Genomic DNA, 22,609 nt, shown 5'->3' with positions numbered 1-22,609 from the left:
AGACTAATATACTTACACTCATACCCTACTAAATAAAAGAATTATAATTGCTGTGCACACTCATCACATATGATTACACTATATATTCAGGTTAAACAAATTTGAATGATAAGCAGATATGAACTGCTTGTAAGGGATACCACCAATATCCTGAGTTACTTTGGAAACCACGGTCTAGATTTTGGAGGAACACAGGTGTGGTAGATAATTGATTCATGTATGAAATGCTAAGATTAATTTAGACACAGATATAATTGAACTAAACATAAAGATAAGCAATGTTAATTTGCATTATTGCCATAACAGTATACATATGCATTTGCTATTTGAACCTCTTCATTAGTCCTCTCCCAGTAGTAGCAATTATTTCCACCATTCTGTTATAAACACAAATGTTATACAGAACTTAAAAAAAAAAAATGCTTTTTTGCAGTGAATATTAGTGTTCATGAGAAATGCCCAATGAAAGCATTGAAATATGTGACCATAATTCCTATCAGTATCTGCACATACATTGAGAATATGGGTGGAGACAAGCGCAGATTCACAGTTAAGGGCCAGTATGAGCAGTAGCCTACAGTACTCAAGTGTGGCTAATATCTCCTCAGAGCTCCATACGGAAAGGCAGCATGCTCCCTTCCATTTTTTCTGCGTAATCTTCATTAAATCTCTTATTTTGGGCCGCGGTGAAGTGATTCTTCCAGTCCCCAATAATCCCTGTAAAGACAGAAACAAAGATTATGTTAAATTCTTTCCTACATTTCTGTTCCATATATTTCAGGGCAGACCAAAAGTGAAGGCGAACAAAGCTTGTATTTGAAGTTCATTGGTCACCATGGCTCTATTGACTTGCCAGGGACAAGCTCTACCTCCTTGATTCATATGATTAGATTAACCACCAATGCAGGTCTACCCATGCTGGCTGAAAGAGAATGACAATAGCATGAATGTGGCACCTATGATTATGAATGGTTTTCTGGTTTCGTGCATATATTTGACCTAGTCTTGTTAAACTGTAATGCTGCTGTCAACATTTCTGTACCTATTCTTGTGCCTCCAACACTGTCACCTCCTGCTGCGATACTCCACACTCTTGCAGGAGGTAGTGGATATGCCATTTGGGAGCAGGAGCATAATGGACACCCCTGAAATCCCCATGGAGGGAGGGGGACATCAGCCTTCTCTACATGAAGACGGCTTGGCTGTTCTCTGTGTGTGTCTCTGTGTGCAGTGTGTAGCATGCTCTGAGCTGAAGATGGGCTGAGCCAGGATTGAAAGGAAACACAATCACAACTTATTTTTTGTCTATTAGCTCACACCTTCCAGGCACCTTACAAGCGTGGATGGGGACCCCCGAGAGAGCATCTTTCACAGAGCACTGCTGTATTTGAGGGGAAGAGGTAACACACAACTGACTGGAGCAGAGATATGGCTGCCACCTTTCTCAGAGAAACATACCACCCTCTATTCACATTTTAACACTCTGCAGTGACAGATATTCTTAGGTAGAACCTTATATGACATGATGATATTAATTTTAAACTGGCCCTTCTGTCTTTGCTTACCTAAAGTATCAGTCAGGGGTCATTGTGCCTGCTGTAGAACATATTTTAAAGTATTTTCCTCTTATATTGATTGTTAACAGTATGTACTGATAAGGAGAAACATATACAGGCTTTAGAGGATTTTTCTCATTTTGTTCTGACTGTGACATTAAAATACCGGTGATGCATGTATAACACCGGACAGATGGCAAACCTTGGCAGAGAATGTGTGCAACTCCAGCAACTTGACCTTGACTCTGCTAGGAGGAAGTAGAGGGCATAAAATATAGCTAGAATGTTGTACGAAGGGTAAAGAGATGATGGAGTGATTGTAGTGGGTGAGAGATATGGAAGTGGACCCCCTTCCTCCAAAAATCTCCTCCAACGCCTGCCTTTTCTGTCAATGACTAGTAGAGTTGTGCCTTCCCAGGGGATCTTGTTTTGTTGAAGGTCTGCTGGAAAGAGACAGAGATAGCATTTTTCAACATCGTTAACTGCAGGCATGGTGTCTCCTGCATATGCAAGAGCACAACAGGAAGTGTTCTGTAAGGACATGTGTCAGAAGCAGAAGCAATGACTCGGAAGCAGTAGCAATGAGGCGTAGTTTGTGGAGAGCAGCATGGCGGTAGTGCAAGTGGGGGTGCACACCGAGGCTGCGGATTGGTGCATGTGCTACTATGGTTCGAGGAACTGACCAGGCAAGTATGGAGATCTCCTTGGCCCCCGGGGGCTGAGGCCAGGACCTGGTATGAGGAAGCCGGCATCCCAGTACGCCGCCCTCCTGATCTTACCAGCCCTGGTCCTATGACCTGGTATGCCGAAGCTGGCAACGCAGTGTGCCGGAGCCTATCGTTGCCCCCCTCTGTACCTTACCAGCCCTGGCAAACATTGCACAATGCCTGTCCCCAGACAAAACAGACAGAGCAGAGCAGCTTCTTCTGGGGCATGGCAGGCATGGGCACGTTCAACCCACAGTGGAAAAAAATATTTGGGATACAACCAGCAGTGAAAAACACACAAAGTATTTTATAAAGACAGACCTGAGAGACCTGAAAAGTATCGAAGGAGTTAAGCAGAGCGAAGCAGAGTTACCAAGCCGCAATGAATTTCTAAGACACAAGGAGGTCTGCGGGCGGTGCTGAGTTGCAGCCATGGCAGGCCTGAGGCGGACCTGAGGTTCCGGCCACGCAACATACCACAACTTTTCAGGCAGGAGTTGGAGAAGAGGATTTTGGCACAGACTGAGGAAATGGGTCGAAGTTCCATTAACGGAGTGGTGGTTAGCGGAAGGTGAGACGGGACAAGGCTAGAACGCGGTGGCAGTACCTACCACTCGCTGATTGTGAGCCCGGGACCTACGTGTAAGTGGCCCTGCTAGGTCAGGGCACCACTTGTGGTCGGCCTGGTGTGTTCCCGCTCTGGATTCTCCCACCCACTACACCCTCACTCACTTATCCCTCCTCAACACACTGCTTTGCATAAAGGCTAGACAAGGAATTCTGGTGCTGTATTGTAAGCTACTTCCTGTTGCACTGAATGTGAAATAAGGATACCAACTTCTCATACATACGTAGAAGTCTCATATTGAGCGCTGGTTGTGCCCCTCCCCAAACGCGATTGGGACACTGCAGATACTTTCAGATAATTGAGCAACAACTCCTCAGCCTTCGGCAGTGTCAGTAGCTGGTCAAACCGAGTTTTTGGGGTGTTTCCATTCAGAAAGAAATCTGAGGAAACGGCACCCAGCTAGGTTTAGCCCAGTGATAGGGTAGCTGAGGGCTGAAACATGACTGCCAAGAAGTTGTGCTCAGGGAAATTGGATTTTAAAAAACCAAAGCTAATCCCTTAAGAAATAAGACAATAAAGATAAATACCCTAAAAGACTCCAATGCTGTTTCTACCTTCTTCTCTAAAAGAGAGACAGGCCCAAGAAATGGTCTAGGGTGTGGGAACCCTGGAACGCCTACAGAGGGTATATCTATGCCCCCCAACTACACTTGACCCTGACGAACCCCCAACCCCATAATCTGTACTCAATGTGCTCCTACACTATCTGTTATGTATCACTGCCATAGCTAAATGTATTGTACTTGCTTCCTCTGGGATGTTTTTTTATATCTTGATGACTGTTCCATAAAAATAATAATAAAAAAAAAAGAGAGACAGGATTAAATAAAGTGGTTGCTTCAGGGAATAAGTCTGAATTTCCCCCTGGGGAAGCCAAGGCGAAAGCAGATGAGTGTCAGGCGCACAAATCTCTAGAATTAGTGCGGTCCAGCCTTGTATTGAAATAAGTACTGGATTTAGGGAGGAATGTGGTCTAAAGGAAGATTTTACTCTCCCAGCTATCAATGTGGACTTTGCTATGAATGGCCCTGAGTCATCTAAAGCACTCACTGATATCCCACTCTCTTCAAATCTAGAGGAAAACAAAAGGGATTCACCTATAGGCCGTTCCATCAAGATGTAGCTTTTCAGTAGTACACCCAGTGATACTTCTATAACAAATTCCAGGGTGTCAGCCACTACTGATTTGTCTTCAAGCCCACATCTATCAAGTAACCTACCTGGGAATAAGGTTTTGCTGTCTGAATCTCTACATTGCCTGGAAAGAGTTTTGTCCTCTACACAGAATCTGTTGGAGAAATCTATGACCAACTTTGATCACATTCTGGATGCTGTTCCTTCTGTGACATAGGGGCACATGCATCATTGCTTTTTGCACTCGCAAAGGGGCAGATTCGCAGAATCTGCCTCTTTGGCGACTGCAATTTTTGCATTTGGGATGCATCATCCCAAATGCAAAAATCGCAACCGAAGGAATAGCTAAAATTGAGATTACTTTAATTGTGATTGTATTTAAGGATTCGCAAATTGAGATTCCTTAAATACAATGCATTTAAAAAAATTAGTGCGATTTCGCTGTTAGGAATAGCAAATTACCATCAAACTTGGGGCATGTGTGTGAGCAACATGTGTAAAAATTTGAATTTCAGGGGTGCAACAGGGTATCCTTTTGGAACCCTTGCCCCCTTGAAATTGCATGTGCAATTTGCGAGTACCTATTGGGTACTCTCAAATTGCGCATGCAATTCCCATTGATTCCTTAATTTATCACAATTTTGCGAGTCGCAATAAAGGAATTTTAAGGAATCGCATTTTTTTATGTGAATCCTACATGCATTGCATTTTGCAAATTCTAAATAGTGAATTGGTAAAATTTGCTATTTAGAAATCGCAAAATGCGGGATTGATGCATGTGCCCCTAAATCTGTTATCCGGACCAAAGACTTCTAATTGATAGAGTCTCTTCTTCTTCCAACGGATCGTGCTTTTCTCAACATTATGGCTGCAGCGCCAACCCAATTAAATCCCATCAAGTGAATGCTGCTTCAAACTCCAGATACAGGGACAATAGGACCCAGACAGGCATGCCCTCAAGCAGGAAAAAAAGGGCAAGAAAAATGGGGATTTATTTGGAAAAAAATCAGCCTTTTTTGCTACAGAAGTTCTTTGGACTTTAGGTCTCCACGTTATTGTCATCAACACCTCCAAATCCAAAAGTGACAAATGTGAATAAGCTAAATACTGTCTTCCCTATCTTTCAAAAATGAAAGGATGTAACAGTCCAACCATCAGTAGTGGAGGATAAGAGGATCAATAGGAAAAATAATAGTGTCCACATGCAGAAGATAGCAAAGAAAAAAATAGCTCTGTAGAATAAACAAAAAAAAAAACAAAGAGACTGCATTTCGATTCAAATAGGATCTTGAATCCCATTCCGACTGCAGCAAAGGTGGATAAAACACAAGCTGAAACAAGTACAGGACACTCTGTGCCGTATTGTCAGAACTTTCATGATCAAACTTTGAGCTTGCAAGTTGATATGGTATCTGCTTTCAGTCCAGAAATGGCGAGAACTCAAAATTTGCACCCTAGTGCTGCATTATTTTCATCTACAGTAGGGGATAATGGTATTTATATTCCTAATAGGAGAGGGCCCAGTGGGGATAACTTGGTTATTCAGCTGATGTGACTCCTTTTCACTGGGTTGCTTCTCAGACATGCCTGAGCTTCAAATGGTACAGAGTAGCGATCTTGTTTTGGTTAAGGTTTTAGATCAAAGCAGTTATGGAGGGGCTAGAGTTACCTTCTGTTCTAAGGTGATCTCCAACTTAATATTCTTGAACAGTGTACGTTGCAATTCCATGGCATTGCTGTTCTTGTTCCCTTTAATATGTAGCTTTAACGCTCCTAATGCCCAGGTCAACTCCCTTCCTGGCCTTCCTTATTCAGAAACCCCTCCCCAGGAGGGAGAAAGTAATGTGCAGGTCTCCATCGGAAAACGGGGTCAAAGAGTTTCCATGATTGCAGAGGGAGAGAGAATAAACAAATACAGATTGTAGATGAGGAATATAGGAAATGGAGCTGGGGAGCGGGGACTCTCAATGCCAATAGCTCTATGGGGCTAATGTTTAGGAATTGTTCCTACTAGCGGGGACTCTCAATTCCAATAGCTCTATGGGGCTAAGGTTTAGGAATTGTTAATACTAAGGGCCTTAAATTAATCTCTTGGAATGCAGCCGGTTTGCACCCTGATAAAAAAATAAATGACTATTTCTGGAAGAACAGAAAGACGATATAGTATGCATTCAAGTGTCTTGGATTGTAAAGAACTGGTCTATAGAAGATAATACGGTGTTAAGCTGCCCTGCATTTCCGGTGATCAGCGGACATGCGAAAGAAGACATAGCCATATTGCTTAGAACTAATTTTAGGTGGGTGTATAAAGATATTTCCCTAGGTTCCAATCTAATTTAAGCTGTCAAGATAGATTTTAAGAAAGATCAAGGAAATGTAGGCACACTATTAATTTTGAATGCTTACATCCCTCCAAATCCTTCTCATGCTAATTTAGCGAAGGACTTATTTGTTTTTATTTCCACTATTAGGTTAAGAGAGGATTGCATGCATTTGATTGTGTGGGTGATTTGAACGCTTAAGTCTCTTCTCACAGTATCAGGCGCTTAAAAGTTCCCCCTCCTATGTTCCCAATTATGTGTTGGGTAGATAAAAGAGGCTTGATTCTTTTAGAAGACTTGAAAAATACAAATCTAATAATAGCTAATGGGAGATTAGATAATTATATCTCAGCGAAAGTAACGGATACCTCGCACTCCGATGTGTCTATTATTGATTATTTAATTGTTTCATCTGATACCTTTAATTGGCTGTTGTACATGGAAGTGCTTGAAAATTGACATAGCGATCACATGTTGATCCCCTGTAAAATTGATGTGTCCTTAACAGACGTAGGTCTGAGGACCAAAAATTGCCACAGTCTATCTGCCCCTCCTGGTCTGCAGATGGGGCCAATAGCCCATTAGGCAGCAGGGATTTTTGTTTTTTTTAATCAAAGAGGGGCGGTGAACTCCAGCAATGGGCATGCAATGCTCCCACCCCCAGCACAAAAGGGATAGGCTTTCTTCCCCACAGTAGGCAGAAGAGAGTTATTACCCCCGATCTGCCCCCCGGAGGGGAAGAAAACCCACTAGACACCAGGGATTCTTTTCTTTCTAAAATAGGATGGGGGCTGCCCAGAAGGGGCATGCCAAAGTCCCCACACCCTCAAAAAATAGGCACAGTTTTTTTGCTACTCCAGGGCCATATGGGGTTAGTAGCACTGGATCTGCCCCCTGGAGGGGTAGAAAGCCCACTAGGCACCGGGGACAATTCTTTTTCTTAGTGTAGGGGTGGGGGCTGCTTAGAATGGACATACCAATACCCCCACCACACCACAAAAAAGGGCAACGTTTTTATACCTCCCCTGAGGGGCATATCATAGCAATAGCCCCTGATTTGCCCCCCCATTGGGGGCAGAAAGACCCATAGGCAACAGGGACTATTTATTTTCCATGTGAAGGGGTGGGAACTGCCCGAAGGGGAATGCCGATGCACCTAACCCCCTCAAAAAACATCCCCGATCTGCCCGGCAGAAAGGCCACTAGACATCAGGGACTATTTTGACTTTGTGTAGTGGTGGGGAAGCCCAGAATGCCCCCACCCCCTTGTAAGGAAATGGCCACAGACATTCTGCCCACCTGGGGGCAGATAGTGGTTATTGCACCCGATCTGCCACCTGGGACAGGGCAGAAAGCCCAGTAGGCACCAGGGATGTGTTTGATTGTATGTTAGGGAGCAGCCCCATAGTCAAGGGTTGTTCTCCTTTTTTTTAGTCACACAATTTAGCCATTTCTGCCTCCCGTGGGGCAGTGGCGGTTGGCACGGATCTGGATGGAGGGGGTTAAGGGGTGCAAAAAAAGGAAAAAGAAACGTACTTCCTTTCCGCGTCCCTCCTCCGTCGTTCGTCCGTCGTCTCTCCTGGCCAGAATGGAACAGGAAGCACCCAGGCTCACCTAAGCCAAGCACAACACTGCAATTCAGTATTGTGATTGGTCTGAGCGCTGTGGTTTGGCGCCCAGCCATAAACCGGAAGCTTGGGCATGTTCTCAACACAGGCTGTAATGCAGCATGAGTGGAAAACATGCAAAGTGAACATGACTGTTTGGCCAGCCACAGACAGTCGGCCAAACAGTCATGCACAGTTAGTGTGCCACTAATCCTCCCCCTGCTTCTCTGTCATCACAGCAGCACTGCCCCGCCCGTAAATCCGCCGCATCATTTTATTTTTCTTTATTTCACTACAGCAAAGCAGTGGGGTGATGCTCCTCGGCCATAGCAGGGGAGCTGCCACTGCCTTGGCGGCAGATCAGGAATATTTTTTGGCTTGGGCAGAAAACCACTAGATACCAGGGAACGTTTCTGTGTGTGTGTGTGAACTGGAGTTTGGTAGATGGCCTGCATGTACTGACATTTGACTTCTTGCGTGTGTGTACTGGCATTTTGCTGGCAGTGTATGTGGACTTGCACTTGCAGTGTGACTGCGCTATCACTTGACTGAAGTGTGTGTAGATTGGCACTTGCCTGGCAGTGTGTGTGGACTGGCGCTTGGCTGGCAGTGTGCGTGGACTGGCACTCGGCTGGTGGTGTGGCCTTTGTGGATCCCACAGCTTGTTCTAACCCGGAATCCTCTTCAATCCTCAAATTTAGCTAAAAAGTCACATTTCCATAACATGTCTGTAGAGAAAAATTGAAGGATCACAGTGCTGGCATAAATTTCCTACCACCCAGAGTTCCCCTTGATCTCCTGATGAAAATGAAACCTCACTTTTGTGCCCAAAGCAGAGCCAGCCTAAAAATATATTTTAAAAAACCTGCCCTTATGGACACACTTTGTTTCCCCTCAGTTTTTAATTGTATACGTTTTTAGGCTCACTCTGCTTTGGGCACCTATACAAGTGAGGTATAATTTTTATCAGGAGACAAGTGGGAACGCTGGGTGGTAAGAAATATGTGCCGGCTGTCAAGCAACCCACCCACCTGTTTTCCTTGCTCTTCTTTAATGACGATCAAACCCCAGTCTCCTCAGAAGATCCCCAAATGGCTGTGTTAAGGAAATACTCTGAAGCTTGAAAAGCCCCCACGGGAAAGGGGGATGGGAATCAAAAGACAAGAAGAAAGACACCTTCTGGATGCTGGTACTTGGGAGACCTGGTAAGTCACAGTTCACAACTTCGTACTGTGTAATGGTTGGTAGTCCCTGCTCTGGCAACATCCAAGTTATAATCTAAATAAACAAACAACACATTAGAGATGACATAACTTTTAAGAATTCGTGGTTAACTTGTTTCTTACATATGTGTTTTAAAAAGTATTCTAAATATCAGTATTATTACCTAAACGTTATGTATTGTCCCTTTACAATTTAAGAAACATTTTCTATAGCTTGTTGGATTAATTTTCTTGTCCTGTGAAAAGAGAAATCATAAGCAAGTTTAATCACCTTAACTGACATGTAACCAATAGTCTTCATTATTCCTCCACATTTTAGTAGTACATCATTACCTTTGATGCGTGGTAATTATTCTTACCACCAAATAATAATGTTCATAAAAAGTTGTGCAGTCTTTGTAAAGGATAATGTCCTCGTGTTCAAGCGTTCCTATTACACCTTAAATCAAGTCTCATGAAGTTTTAAAAGGAAATCTGGAAACAACTCATTGATCGTTTCTTCTAGTTTTATAATACAGTGAGCGTCTCACTTATCTTGTGTTTGTTTGGCTTTTTCAGGATCTGAAGAACCGGAAGCAGAAGAGGAAGAGTTGTCTTGGGAGTCGGGGAGCAGTCAAGGAGAGCAGCTGAAGGCGTGGTGAAACCCAGAAAACAGAAGGTGCACCGCAGATGCAGGAGAAAACAGGTAAGAGCTTCTAAGGCGAGACCAAGCACAGAACAGTGTGCGCGAGTGGCTTAAATACTCTTCGACCGCTCACGTTTGCCACATGAGTGCTAGATGTTGAATTCAAATGATGATCGGTTAAACGGTTCACTCCTTGTAACGTGCAGGATGTTCCTCAAATCGTCCTAGCACGTGAATGCAAATGTTTGACAGTTTGGAACATGTTTCATACCGGCGGTGGAAGTTAACCACGTGTTCTTTCTAGTATTTCGCAGTTCTTTTAAGAAATGGGAAATGTTTGCTGCAAGCATTGATTTTCAAGTCAGTTTGCAAAATGTTGCTTATTGAATAAACCATATGAAACAACATGAACACCAATACTCTGCATTATATATTGCACTACAATCAAGAGAGCATAATATAAACGGAAAAGGGAAAGTGGAAAGAATCATGAGTGGGAATTCTTTCTGGGATTTAAGAGGACAGGCCATGAGTGGGATTTAAGAGGGCTGAGCATGAGTGGGATTTCTGATTACCATGACACCAGCATCCTGATTCTTCTGAAATGTGAGGAAAATGTGATGATTTGTTTAGCTGCATTTAAGGTTTGCAGGGGATTCTGGGTAAGAAAATGTTGGGGGATCCACAGAAGCCACACCTCCATGGACTCCCCTGAGTGTCTAGTTTTCAGAAATGCCTGGGTACGGTAGGTTTACCAAGCACTGAAACAAAAACGCAGGTACCCCCTATATATCACAAAACAACCTCTTTTTGCAAGGTGGTTCCTACGTTTTGGGTCCCGGGCTCAGAGGCCATGTAGGGAAACCTACCAAAACCCAGGCAGTTCTGAAAGCTAGACACCCAGGGAAGGCCAGGGAGGTGTGGTTTGCATGAATACCCCAACATTTTCTCACCCAGAATCCCCTACAAACCTCAAATTTAGCTAAATACAATCACATTTTCCTCACATTTCTGTGTGGGAAAGCTCTGGGATCATCAGGCCATTAAACATTTCCTACCACCCAGTGTCCCCCCAGGACTTCTATTACAAATGCTACCTCACTTGTGTGGGTGGGCCAAGTGCCCAGGACAGGAAAGGGCCCCAAACTTATTGTGGAGGCATCAAAATGATCTATCACAAAAGCAACCTGGTTTTGCAAGGGAGTCATCTGCCTTTTTAGTCCTGGGCTAAGCAGCCATCTAGGAAAACCTGCTGAACCCAGACAGTTCTGAAAACTAGATACAAGGGGGAGTACAGGGAGGTGTAGCTTGCATGGATCTCTCAAAGTTTTCTTACCTAGCATCTCCTGCAAACCTCAAATTTTGCTTAAAAAAACACATTCCCCCTACATTTCTGTGTGGGAAAGCTGTGGGATCACTTGGCCATTACAAATTTCCTACCAACCAGCATTATCCCAGGTCTCACAATAAAAATTATGCCTTACTTGTGTGGGTGGGCCAAGTGCCCACAACAGGGAAGAGCCGAAAACGTATTGTGGAGGAATCAAAATTTTCTATCACAAAACGACCTGGTTTTGTAACCTGCGTTTTTTGTCCCGGGCTCGGAGGCCATCTAGGGAAACCTACCAAACACAGACGTATCTGAAAACTAGACACCTGGGGGAGTTCAGTGAGTTGTGGGTTGCGTGGATTTCCCAATGATTTCTTACGCAGAATCGGGTCAAGTTCAGCACAGGTCAACATCCCCCTCAAACCCCCCAACAGCCAGCATAACCAGCCAGAGTCCCAGAGAAAGAAGAAATGCAGAATCAGGGCCTCATTTAGGAAAAGTGGCGCATCGCTGGGCAAAACCAGTGATGCAGCACTTTTCATAGTGCTATCCTTGCAACCCCATGGCAGCCGATGCTCGGAAGCACAGACAGTCTCCGGGGACTGGATGCCTTGTTGGGCCTGCATCTGAGACCCAGAGTGGCAGCGTTGCAGTGGAGTCGCTGCAGTGGCAGCAGGCCACATCGGGCCCAGGCCTGTGGGCCGTGGGGTTGACAATGAGGCATCGGCGATCACCCTTACCTGTTGGTGAAGTCTGACAGGCCTCATTGAGACACGTTGCTGACCTGTGTGAGACGACGCCTGGCGCCCCTTGGAGCTATGATCGGTAGAGGCACTCCTGCGCACCGACGTAGGGAGGTCTGCATTGCATAACATGCGCCACCACTACATCGAGGTTCACGGAGGAGACTGCCAATGTTGGTCCTCGCCTCTCTGCATCACAGGTCAGAGGATATGGTGCTGCCCAGACACTGTGGAGGGTGGGGCACGCGACCTGTGCTAAACCTATGTGATGGGAGCACTGCAACTTCATTCCTAAGGGGGCCCTGCTGCATCACCTGCATCAGTAGGTTCCCAAGTAGATTTGGCAGCGACGGCTGTACAGAGGCCTATGAAATCCCACATGGATGAGGCTCCTGCTGGCTGAGTCACAGCGGATTGAGCCCTGGTGTCGATGTCCAGGTGAGGAGACACGGAGCGGAGGAGTCCCGGGAGTTGAGTAGGGTCCGGGCCTAGCACCAGTGGGTGGTGCACACCATGCCATGAGCAATCCCTGTGCTGCAGCTGACCAACATCACCGAGGGCACTGCACAAGACTGGTGGGGGACTCGACTAACTGGCTGTAGTCGCTGATATCAGCTATTGGTGGCAGTGCGTACCAGGGGCACAGGGGTCGGTTCAGGCTTAGGCCCTTGGGTGCGCCTCTTGATCTGACGTCACTCACTGGGGCACTGGGGAACACCGAATCTGGTTGCCACTTTTAAATTGGAGGAGGCAACAGGGTGGTGCTGCCTTTCTTCGCCCCCTGGTAGTGACCTCTTGGGTGTACGGGAGATTTCCATCGTAGCCGCCTGAACGTAGATTCCTGGCTAGCATACACCTGACTAGAGGAGGGGTCCGGCTGGCCACACTGCACTTCACTGCATTTAATATATAGTGCCTGGGTGTCTGGCACAACAATGGCTCACTTACAGAGGGGGAGGGCATTGACATTTGGCCATTCCTCCATGTCGGTGAACCGAGTGGCTGAGGATCGCTGGCTGCCGGCGCAGGTGACTGTGGACAGCCTGGACTCCAAACTAGACTCTGTACTCACAGCGGGTACCTCTCTCACACAAACGGGCACTTCCTTTGAGGGCCACATAGACAAAATAACAGTCGACTTTACCCTGGAGCTCCCGGTTCATCACAAGCTGACTTACAAGGTACACAACATTGATCAAGAACTGGCCAAAGTCCCTCCGAGTACCCTGAGCGCAGCTTTGGAGTTGTAGCAGCTAATGGCACATGTGAAATCACTGGAAAAAACAGTGGAGAATGTGGAGGGCCACTCCAAGCATAAAAACCTGAGGTTGTTGGGTCTGCCAGAGGGAGCAGAAGTGGGCTGATGCAGTTGTATATACTAAGACATGGTCGTGTGACATATTGCCAGCAGGTGTACTCTCCCCATTCCTTGTTGTGGAGCAGGCCCATCAAGTGCCGGCAAACCACACTCTGCGTGGGATATATATATATATATATATATATATATATATATATATATATATATATATATATACATATAACCTACTGGTGGTCACCAGTAGGTAGTTATAGTTAGGACCTAATATTCATAGGAAGATCGTAACATTCTATTCCCAATAACTTTGGCGCCGGTTGACGAATCTTCGCGAAATTTTTATAAATAATGGCCCGCTCTGGTCAGCTCCTTTCCTGAAAGTTTGGGGGTGATTCGTCAAGCAGGGGCCGAGAAAAAAGGGGGTCCCAAAACACGTTTTCCCCATGTTATTTCCCATAGGAAAATTTAGACACGATTACAGACCGAACTGCTGAACGGAATTACACCAAATTTTGCAAAAAGGTAGCCCTTTGTTCAGAAAACGCCCTTTTTTTAAATGGTGTAAATCCGTTCAGTAGTTCCTGAGAAATTCAAAAATAGTGGTCAAAAAATTATTTTCCCCTAGGAAAAATTAGACACAGTTTTAGCAAAAACTGCTGAACGGAATTACACCAAATTTGGCAAAAAGGTACACAAAGTGACCTTTTTAAAAATGGCGTAAATCCGTTCAGTAGTTTTTAAGAAATTAAGAAATAAAGATAGTGATATCTAGAGGCACAGAGGATCTGCGCACCCTCCCGATCACGAGCTTCATGCTAATGGGCTGTCAACACTCCAAACCAGGAAGTGTTGGCAGCCATCTTGTGCCTCGGTAGAACCGAGGCACAAGAAAAGAGAAAAACAAACGAGCAAAACACAAAAAGGGGGCAGGGTAGAAACACCCTGAACCCCTAGGCCTGCTTAGGGGGTCCCACAAGGACCCCCAGGGCCCCCTAAATTTATTTATTTTTTTTAAATCGCGGGATGCACGGAGGATCCGCGGATCCGGCCGCGAAATAAATAAAAACAAAGCGCTGGCTCCCGCGCTTTGTTTAAATAAAGCCCCCGGGTGGGCCAGGTCCTGGGGGCAGAAAAAAAAGTGTGGGTTGGCCCCAATACCCCCCACACTGCCCCGGGGACCACCACCCCCTGGGGCTTTGCTCAAAGATTTGCAGGGGGCACACGGCCCCCCGCAGGCCCAGGGACCGCCATCCCCCGGGGCTTTGAATTTTTACATGGGGGCCATCCAAGCCCCCCCCAAGCCCCAGGGACTGCCACCCCCGTGGCTTGTTTGAAAAAATATATAAACTACCTGTGTGGGGGGGGCTCAAACCTCCCTGGGGCTTTAACAATGTTGGAAGGGGGGCCACAAGGCCCCCCTCCTGGAGCCCTGTGATGGCCCTGGGGACCGCCACCCCTCAGGGCCGGCTTCTGCAGTGTCCCGGGGTGCACACTCCTAGGACACTGCTGTTTGCTATGGCCTTGCGTCTCCCGCCCTGCTATAGCATACTGTGCTTTGGTTTTTGGAAGAGAGTGCAGGAAAACCTGCTCTTTCTTCCAAAAACTAAAGCAGATAGCTTTTCCACACGGGTAGCTGCATCTTAGCAGCTCCCCATGTGGAAAAGCAATGCCGGCTCCCGCAGGAGGTGTGGAGACAGTGGGACCGTGGGGGGGATTGGGGACTCCTCCAAGGTCCCCAATGGAGAGGGCCAGCCCCGGGGGATGGGGTCCCTGGGGCTAGAAGTGGCCTAAAAAGGGGCATGGCCTCTGAGCACCTCTCTGCAACGCAGCTCCCTGGCGCATACTGGAGGCACCTGGTGGGCTAGTTGGCCCCCAGGGATCCTCAGAATTGAAGATGAATTAATTCACCAACTTAAAACATGCCACAGGGTGTGTTTGCACACATGTCACCTCAGGCCCGCCCCCTTCCTTCACCACTGTACAAACACGCCCCCTGGCGAGTTGTAAGTTGGGGAATTAATTCCCCTTGAATACTGAGGGTCCCTGGTGGCCAACTAGCCTTCCGGGTCCGTTCTGCCCCTCAGAGGCCAGCTCTTTGCTCACTGGGTGTGTGCTGCTGAGCGTGTCGCTCCCTTACTCAAAAGTCCACCCACACATTTGAAGTGCCAAAACTAACAGGAAACAAACAAAAGCCTTAAAAGTCCCGCTTTTACAGAGAAAACAAACTACCGTTCTAACTAACCCATGTGCCTTCTGTACACTAGGATTCCTAGTTTAAAAAAAAAAACCCAAGAGAGTGCACTAATGCTGGGAGACTCTACCCCTGTCAGCAAAACATTGTGTAGCGTTTATTTCTTTTGCACATTTATACAGCGCAAAAGCGCTTTATAAGAACACATGCTACATTACACAAGGACACATCCATTTTACGGAACAAAGAGATAACTTGATTTGTCCAGAATCAGAGGATGCTTGAGCAGACACTGAGACTTGAACCTGGAATCCCAAAGTCATCTTCCCTAGACATTAAGCCACACACCCCTGCGGTACAAACTTGCGACTTCCTTTCTACTGAATAGAAGCAGGACAGGAAGGAGTTAATCCCGAAGAGGAGGAATGTGCATTTTGCGCTGAACCTGCCTCCCACAGTCCTACTTCATAAATCCCCTCAGCAGCCCGGTTTCAAAACCAGAACAACGATTACACAGATTTTAGAAGTGGTGGTCCAAGATAACCCTGAGGAGAGCAGGGATGGTGTAAAACCTGACACTAAGAGACAGAGTGGGGCTAACACTCAGTTCACTGCTGCTGCCACACAGGTGAGACTTCCTGTGAATGTAATAGCGACCCTTGACCTTGCTGGTAGGATGCTCCCCCACCACACAGCTCCGCCTGTGTGCCCTGCCGTTTCTGTAGAAGTCGAGGCCCTCCTCCACCCGCAGGCTTCCACCTGCACCTCAGCCCTGGTGGCCAGTGGTAGGCCCTAGGTTTGTATCTTTGTGCCCGTTTTTTTGCCTTCTGTTTCCCCTCGCTGCCCTTGATTTGTGCCCTTTTGCCTTCTGTCTCCCTCTCACTGCCCTTGATTTGTGCCCGTTTTGTGCCTTCTGTTTCCCCCTCACTGCCCTTGATTTGTGTCGTTTTTTGCCTTCTGTTTCCCCCTCGCTGTGCTTGATTTGTGCCCATTTTGTGCCTTCTGTTTCCCCCTCACTGCCCTTGATTTCTGCCCTTTTGCCTTCTGTATCCCCCTTGCTGCCCTTGATTTGTGCCCTTTTGCCTCTGTCTCCCCCTCGCTGCCCTTTATTTGTGCCCATTTTTTGCCTTCTGTTTCCCCCTCGTTGCCCTTGATTTGTGCCCTTTTGCCCTCTGTTTCCCCCTTGCTGCCCTTGATTTGTGCCCTTTTGCCTTCTGTCTCCCCCTCGCTGCCCCTGTTGTGCCTGATTGCCTTCAGGTGCCCCCACCACTCCCGTTCCCGCCGCTGCGTCCCCTGCTGCCCCGCCCCCTCACTGCCCATTTACGACCCCTGCCTCCCGCCTCCCAACTGCTCCTCCCTCCCACATCCCCATATATGGCAAGCCCGTCTGTGCCCGTCCTCCCCTGGACCGCGCCCAGCGCCAGAGCCCCTGGTCCCCGCACCCGCCACGACGACCACCGCTGCTACGATGCCAGCACACTCTGCACTTTCAACCCTGGACAGACCCACACCTGCTTCAAGGCCGCACCGAAATGCGCACATGGTCCCTTCACCTGCCAGACCTGCAGCTACACCAGCCTCAGAGCTGCCAAACAACCAGCCAAGAAAGACCGATGCATACTACTGAACACCCGCTCCACACACAAACACGCCGTCGAGCTCTGGGACCTGCTCGACACATCTCTCCCAGACAGCGCCTTGCTAACAGAGACCTGGATGAACGACTCCTCCGCACCCGACATCACCATAGCCATCCCAGATGGCTAAAGGATCTCCCGCAGAGACCGCACCAACGGAGTCGGAGGAGGAATCACCATCGTCCACAAGAACGGCATCAGGGTCTCGACCAGCACCAACGACACTCTCAGCACCACCGAACACTTGCATTTCCAGATCCACACAGACCCCAACTCCACCCTCAGAGGCACCCTCGTCTACAGACACCCCGGATCCTGACCCCAGTTCAGCGACTCCATCACCGGCTTCATCAGCACGCACGCCCTGACCTCCACCGACTACCTCCTCCTCGGAGACCTGAACTTTCACCTGGAGAACAACAACAACAGCAACTCGACAACCCTGATCGATAACCTTGCCAACCTCGGAGTGAAGCAACTCGTCACAATGCCTACCGACTCCGCAGGCCACACGCTTGACCCCATCTTCTCCGCAAGCCCCTACGTCACCTCTAGCCACACCACCGAACTCCTCTGGAACGACCACCGCTGCATCCACTTCTCCTTCCAGAAACCCACCATACACCACCACACCCAACAGATCCCTCGCCGCTGCTGGCGAAAAATCACCGAAGACCAACTACACGCAAACCTTGCTCTCAGCCCACCCACCGAACCCTCCAACACCGACGATGCTGCAAGCAATCTCAGATGCTGGATCGATGACTGCGCCCCCCCACAGAGACACCAGCAAGAGGGCCAGCTGGTTCACCCCAGAACTCCTAGCCTCCAAGCGAGCCTGCCGGAAGCTAGAGAAGAAATGGCACAGCGAACAGACTACGGACAGCCACGAAGCCCACAAGGATGCCACTCGAAACCACCAACACCTCATCAGGACTGGCAAGATGACCTCCTTCAAAGACCGCCTCAACAACAATGCAAACAATAGCAAGAAGCTCTTCAACATTGTGAAGGAACTCTCCAACCCCAGCTCCAACACCAACAACATCTCGCCGTCGCAAGCCCTGTGTGACTCCCTCGCCACTTTCTTCCACTGCAAGATAGTAGACATCCACGACAGCTTCAACACCCAGACAGCCCCAACAGACAGCAACACAACAGTCTCTCCGTACACCATCGACCACGACCTCCTGCTAGCCTGGACCAGCGTGAGCATCGATGACACCATCAAGACCATGAGCACAATCAACTCCGACTCCCCGTCAGACCAATTCCTGCACCACATCTTCAACAAAGCCAGCAGCTCCATGGCACCCCACCTGCGCAACGTCATCAATCTCTCCCTCGAGACCGCGACCTTCCCAGAGAGCTGGAAACACACCGAGATCAACGCCCTACTCAAAAAACCCAAGACAGACCTCAAGCACTTCCGGCCCATCTCTCTGCTCTCGTTCCCGGCCAAGGTCATTGAGAAGATCGTCAACAGACAGCTAACCCGATACCTCGAAGAAAACATAATCCTGGACCCTTCCCAGTTAGGGTTCCGCAGCAACCACAGCACCGAGACCGCCCTCATCGCTGCCACTGACGACATCAGGATACTGCTGAACAATGGTGAGATCGCAGCCCTCATACTCCTGGAACTCTCCGCAGCCTTCGACACCGTCTGCCACCGCACACTACGCGCACGCCTCCACGCCGTAGGGATCCGAGACAAAGCCCTGGAATGGACCACCTCCTTCCTCTCTGGCAGAACCCAGAGTGTCCGCCTCCCCCCATTCCGATCTGAAGCCTCCGAGATCATCTGTGGTGTACCCCAGGGTTCCTCCCTCAGCCCGACACTGTTCAACATTTACATGGCCCGCTCGCTCACGTCGCCCGACAGTATGACCTCAACATAATCTCCTAAGCTGTCGACACTCAACTGATCCTCTCCCTCACCAAGGACCCCATCACCACCAAAGCCAACCTCCACAAAGGAATGAAGGCCGTCGCCGACTGGATGAAGACCAGCCGACTGAAGCTGAACACGGACAAAACGGAGGTCCTCATCCTCTGCTCCAACCCTTCAGCCTGGGACGACTCCTGGTGGCCGGCGGCACTGGGGACAGCCCGACACCCACCGACCACGTACGCAACCTGGGACTCATCCTCGACTCAACGCTCTCCATGACCAAGCAAGTCAACGCCATCTCCTCCTCCTGCTTCAACACCCTCCGCATTCTCTGCAAGATCTACAGGTGGATCCCGACAAATACAAAAAGAACAGTCACCCAGGCCCTCGTCAGCAGCAGACTCGACTACGGAAACACCCTCTATGTGGGAGCCCTGACCAAGCTTATCAAAAAACTGCAACGCATCCAAAACGCCTCGGTATGACTGATCCTCGAAGTACCATGCCACGGCCACATCACCCCCATGTGAGAAACCTGCACTGGCTGCCCGTCAACAAGAGGATCACCTTCAAGCTCCACACCCACGCACACAAGGCACTCCACAAGACCAGCCAAGCCTACCTCAAGAAACAACTTTCCTGCTACACCCCCGACCGGCAGCTCTGCTCTGCCGACCTCGCACTTGCCACCGTCCCGCGCATCCGAAGAATAACCACCGGCGGGAGGTCCTTCCCCCACCTTGCCGCCAAGACCTGGAACACCCTCCCACTGATTCTAAGACAGACCCAAGACCTGCTGACCTCCAGGAGGCTACTCAAAACCTGGCTGTTCGATCAGCAGCGCCCCCCCCCCTAGCACCTTGAGACCCTCAGGGGTATGTAGTGTGCTCTACAAATGTTGTTTGATTGATTGATTGATAGCGGGATGCCCATGTCCTCCTTTCTTCTTTTCCCGGAAAGGTCACACTTTCATGCCCCCAGGGCCATCTATCCTGATTGGCAATGGCCAAAGCAATTAGGCTACCGGTGTAAAAGTCCTGTATTCATGTGGGGGTGGGGTTGTTTATTCTGCATGCAAAACTTTGCATATAGAACGCACTACTCCCGGCGCACGGTAAAGAACTAGACAAAAGCTACTGCAGCATGCACCAGTGGTGACGTGTTTTTTCTTTTTTAAGTTTGAATGTTATCTGTACCTGCGGTCCACTCTGGATGCCATCTGAAAAGGTAAAGAACCCGTGACAAAAGACAAGTTCATCACGCTAGAGCTACAGCCTTAGGTTCTTCCTGCGGGGGCGGGACAGCTTACGAAAGCAGGTATTGGGTGCAACTTTTACATGCTTTGAAGAAGGGTGCGCGAGCCGTAGCCCCGACCTTTGCTTGGAGTAAAGCACAAACTAAACAAGCGCAAGCACTGGCAGCAGGGGGGGAGGGAAAAAAGAGGAAAAAGAAGAATAGAAAAGAGGATAGAAGATCAAAGAAAAGGAAGAAAATATGAGGGGCAAACCTGAGAATATATATATCTCTCTGTTAGCTTTACGCCAGGTCCCACATCTCTGCTCCTGCTCTCCCCGAGGAACAGGAAGCACAGCCGGGCCCCACTGACCAATCACAACGCTGCCATACAGCATTGTGATTGGTTTTGAGCCTCCTGGTTCGATGCTTAAACAGGGAATGGGGGCTTGGGCATGTTCTCCATGCAGGCTATAATGCAGCATGCATGGAGAATGGGGAAAATGCGCATGACTGGTTTTTGCGGCCAGGGAGGCCCGATCAAACAGTCATTGCCCACTTAGGAGTGGGCAAACCACTCCTCCCCTGCCATGCTCTTAGAGCAAAGCAGCATCCGCACGCCTGCCCGCAAAGCAGCACAAACATAAAATGATGATAACTGAAAGTTTTTGTTTCTACTTCTCGCACTGCTTGAAAGCAGGAGGCGACACTCCTTCCCCATAGCGGAGGAGCCGCCACTGGTTCAATGGGTGTTGCTGTGGGCGTTCCCATGCCAAACCAATAGAACTGAAGCATTCCCAGGTTTACGAGAAACTGTAAACCTTCAGAATGTGTCCATATCTAATAGCACCCGAAGGGTGTCCTTTAGGAGGCGCTTTGAGGATGAATTTAGTGCTGCCCAATGCAGCAAACATCGAAACAGCAAAAACTAGGAGAAATTAGGCATTTCTCCTCTTTTTGCCATGTTAAGACCAGGTCTTCCCTGGTCTCAATTTTGACTCTACCTTATATTTATGCCACCTTTGTAAATAGGGGTTAGAGTCAAAATCAATGGGTGTTGCAGCAAAACGCCCACTTCAACACCCATTGCCCACCCCTTTCACGCTAAGTCTAGCGTGGAAGGGGGCCTTATTTACAAGGCGGTGATAAGCCATGATAAGTGGCTTAATGCCGCCTTGTAAATAAGGCGAAGCCTCTATCGCCTCGGGAACGTCTGAAAAAGTGACATTCCTGTGGCGATAGGGGCTTGTAAATTTGCCCCTTAGTTTCAAATTTTTATTCTCCTGTGGTATGTTTTGGGTTTTTATTGTTATGCTCCTTGAACCGGGATCCTGGCATTATTTGCTCATAATAAATAGTATACTACATACACAGTAATCATAGGGCATACCCAAAACCATGCCATCTATGCAATGTAAGCTGCAGCCATGTGCAACATGTACATTATCCACAAGGCCAAACTTAGGATTCTGCCATAGCCCCCTAATGAACAAAATGCCCAAATGTATGAATACGAGCCATTCCCTATTTACAATACTCTCCCTGCACACTAGTTACATCTTGTGAATTTAAACTATTTGCATCAAAAATAAGACAGCCTCAATTTAGCACTGTATCGTATGAACAAACTCTATCTGGGACAGGATGTCCAGTGCCAAACTGCAGCTTAAACCAACCAAGATCCGCAGGAAGCAGTACAAACCTGGCTCAATTATATGAGCCTTGACAGATTCAAACTCAAACATTCATTGAATGTTAAGTTACTTGGACTCACCATGTACGCAAGCTTTCCCTCAAGGAACGTACTGCCAAAAAATACAAAGAAAGATTGTACTAGCTTTCTCTTCTAAAGAAAGTGTAACTGTTCTTCTAAAAAGTAAATTTAGAACAGTTTTTCAAATTCATGGGGTCTAAGTGCATCCCAAATCCCAAAACATATCTCATCTAGGGCCTAAAGAAATATAATTACATGACCCTCATCCTTATGGAACTCCATTGGCTCCCTTTGCCGGCCAGCACCATCCTCATGACCAACTGCATCATTTACAAAGTCATCAGCCATCCCGCTCATTTCACAGACAAGCTCACCATCTCTAGTGGTTCTTAGCACATCCACAGCCAGGACACTATCAGAGTGCAGAGTGAAAAATGTAGAAAAGAAAAAAAGGCAGCATTAGAAAAACACCAGTTTCTGGAACAACATCCATGTATGTCCATCAGTACACCTCAGGTTAATTTATTCCCACTTCAGGCTCAATCGTTTTAGAATGCACGTCCAGTAGCAACACTGGTTTTCTCATTGCCAGCTACTTGCCTTTTGACCTCCACAACAAGAATATTATACTGTGCCGCCAAGATTTTTCCCTATGATACACTGGACTCTTTTTTTTGCTCATATTATTATATAAAAATGGTATATCTCCACTATTTCACTACTAACACACATGTTATGACCTTTGTCCTTC

General features: G+C 47.8%; 1 protein-coding gene across 1 annotated transcript in view; it reads right to left on the bottom strand.

Moving 5' to 3' along the window:
* Positions 1 to 604: 604 nt before the first annotated feature.
* Positions 605 to 22,609, bottom strand: part of LOC146860196 (sulfotransferase 1 family member D1-like) — a 267,089-nt gene continuing 245,084 nt past the window's right edge. Inside the window, exon 7 of the mRNA XM_085646322.1 lies at positions 605 to 717. Within this exon, the coding sequence (XP_085502448.1) occupies positions 605 to 717 (113 nt within the window). The remainder of the gene's footprint in view (positions 718 to 22,609) is intronic.

This window comes from Triturus cristatus, chromosome 3_1 (assembly GCF_964204655.1).
Source record: "Triturus cristatus chromosome 3_1, aTriCri1.1, whole genome shotgun sequence".
Lineage (NCBI taxonomy): Eukaryota > Metazoa > Chordata > Amphibia > Caudata > Salamandridae > Triturus > Triturus cristatus.
This window is presented reverse-complemented; position numbering and strand designations above follow the sequence as displayed.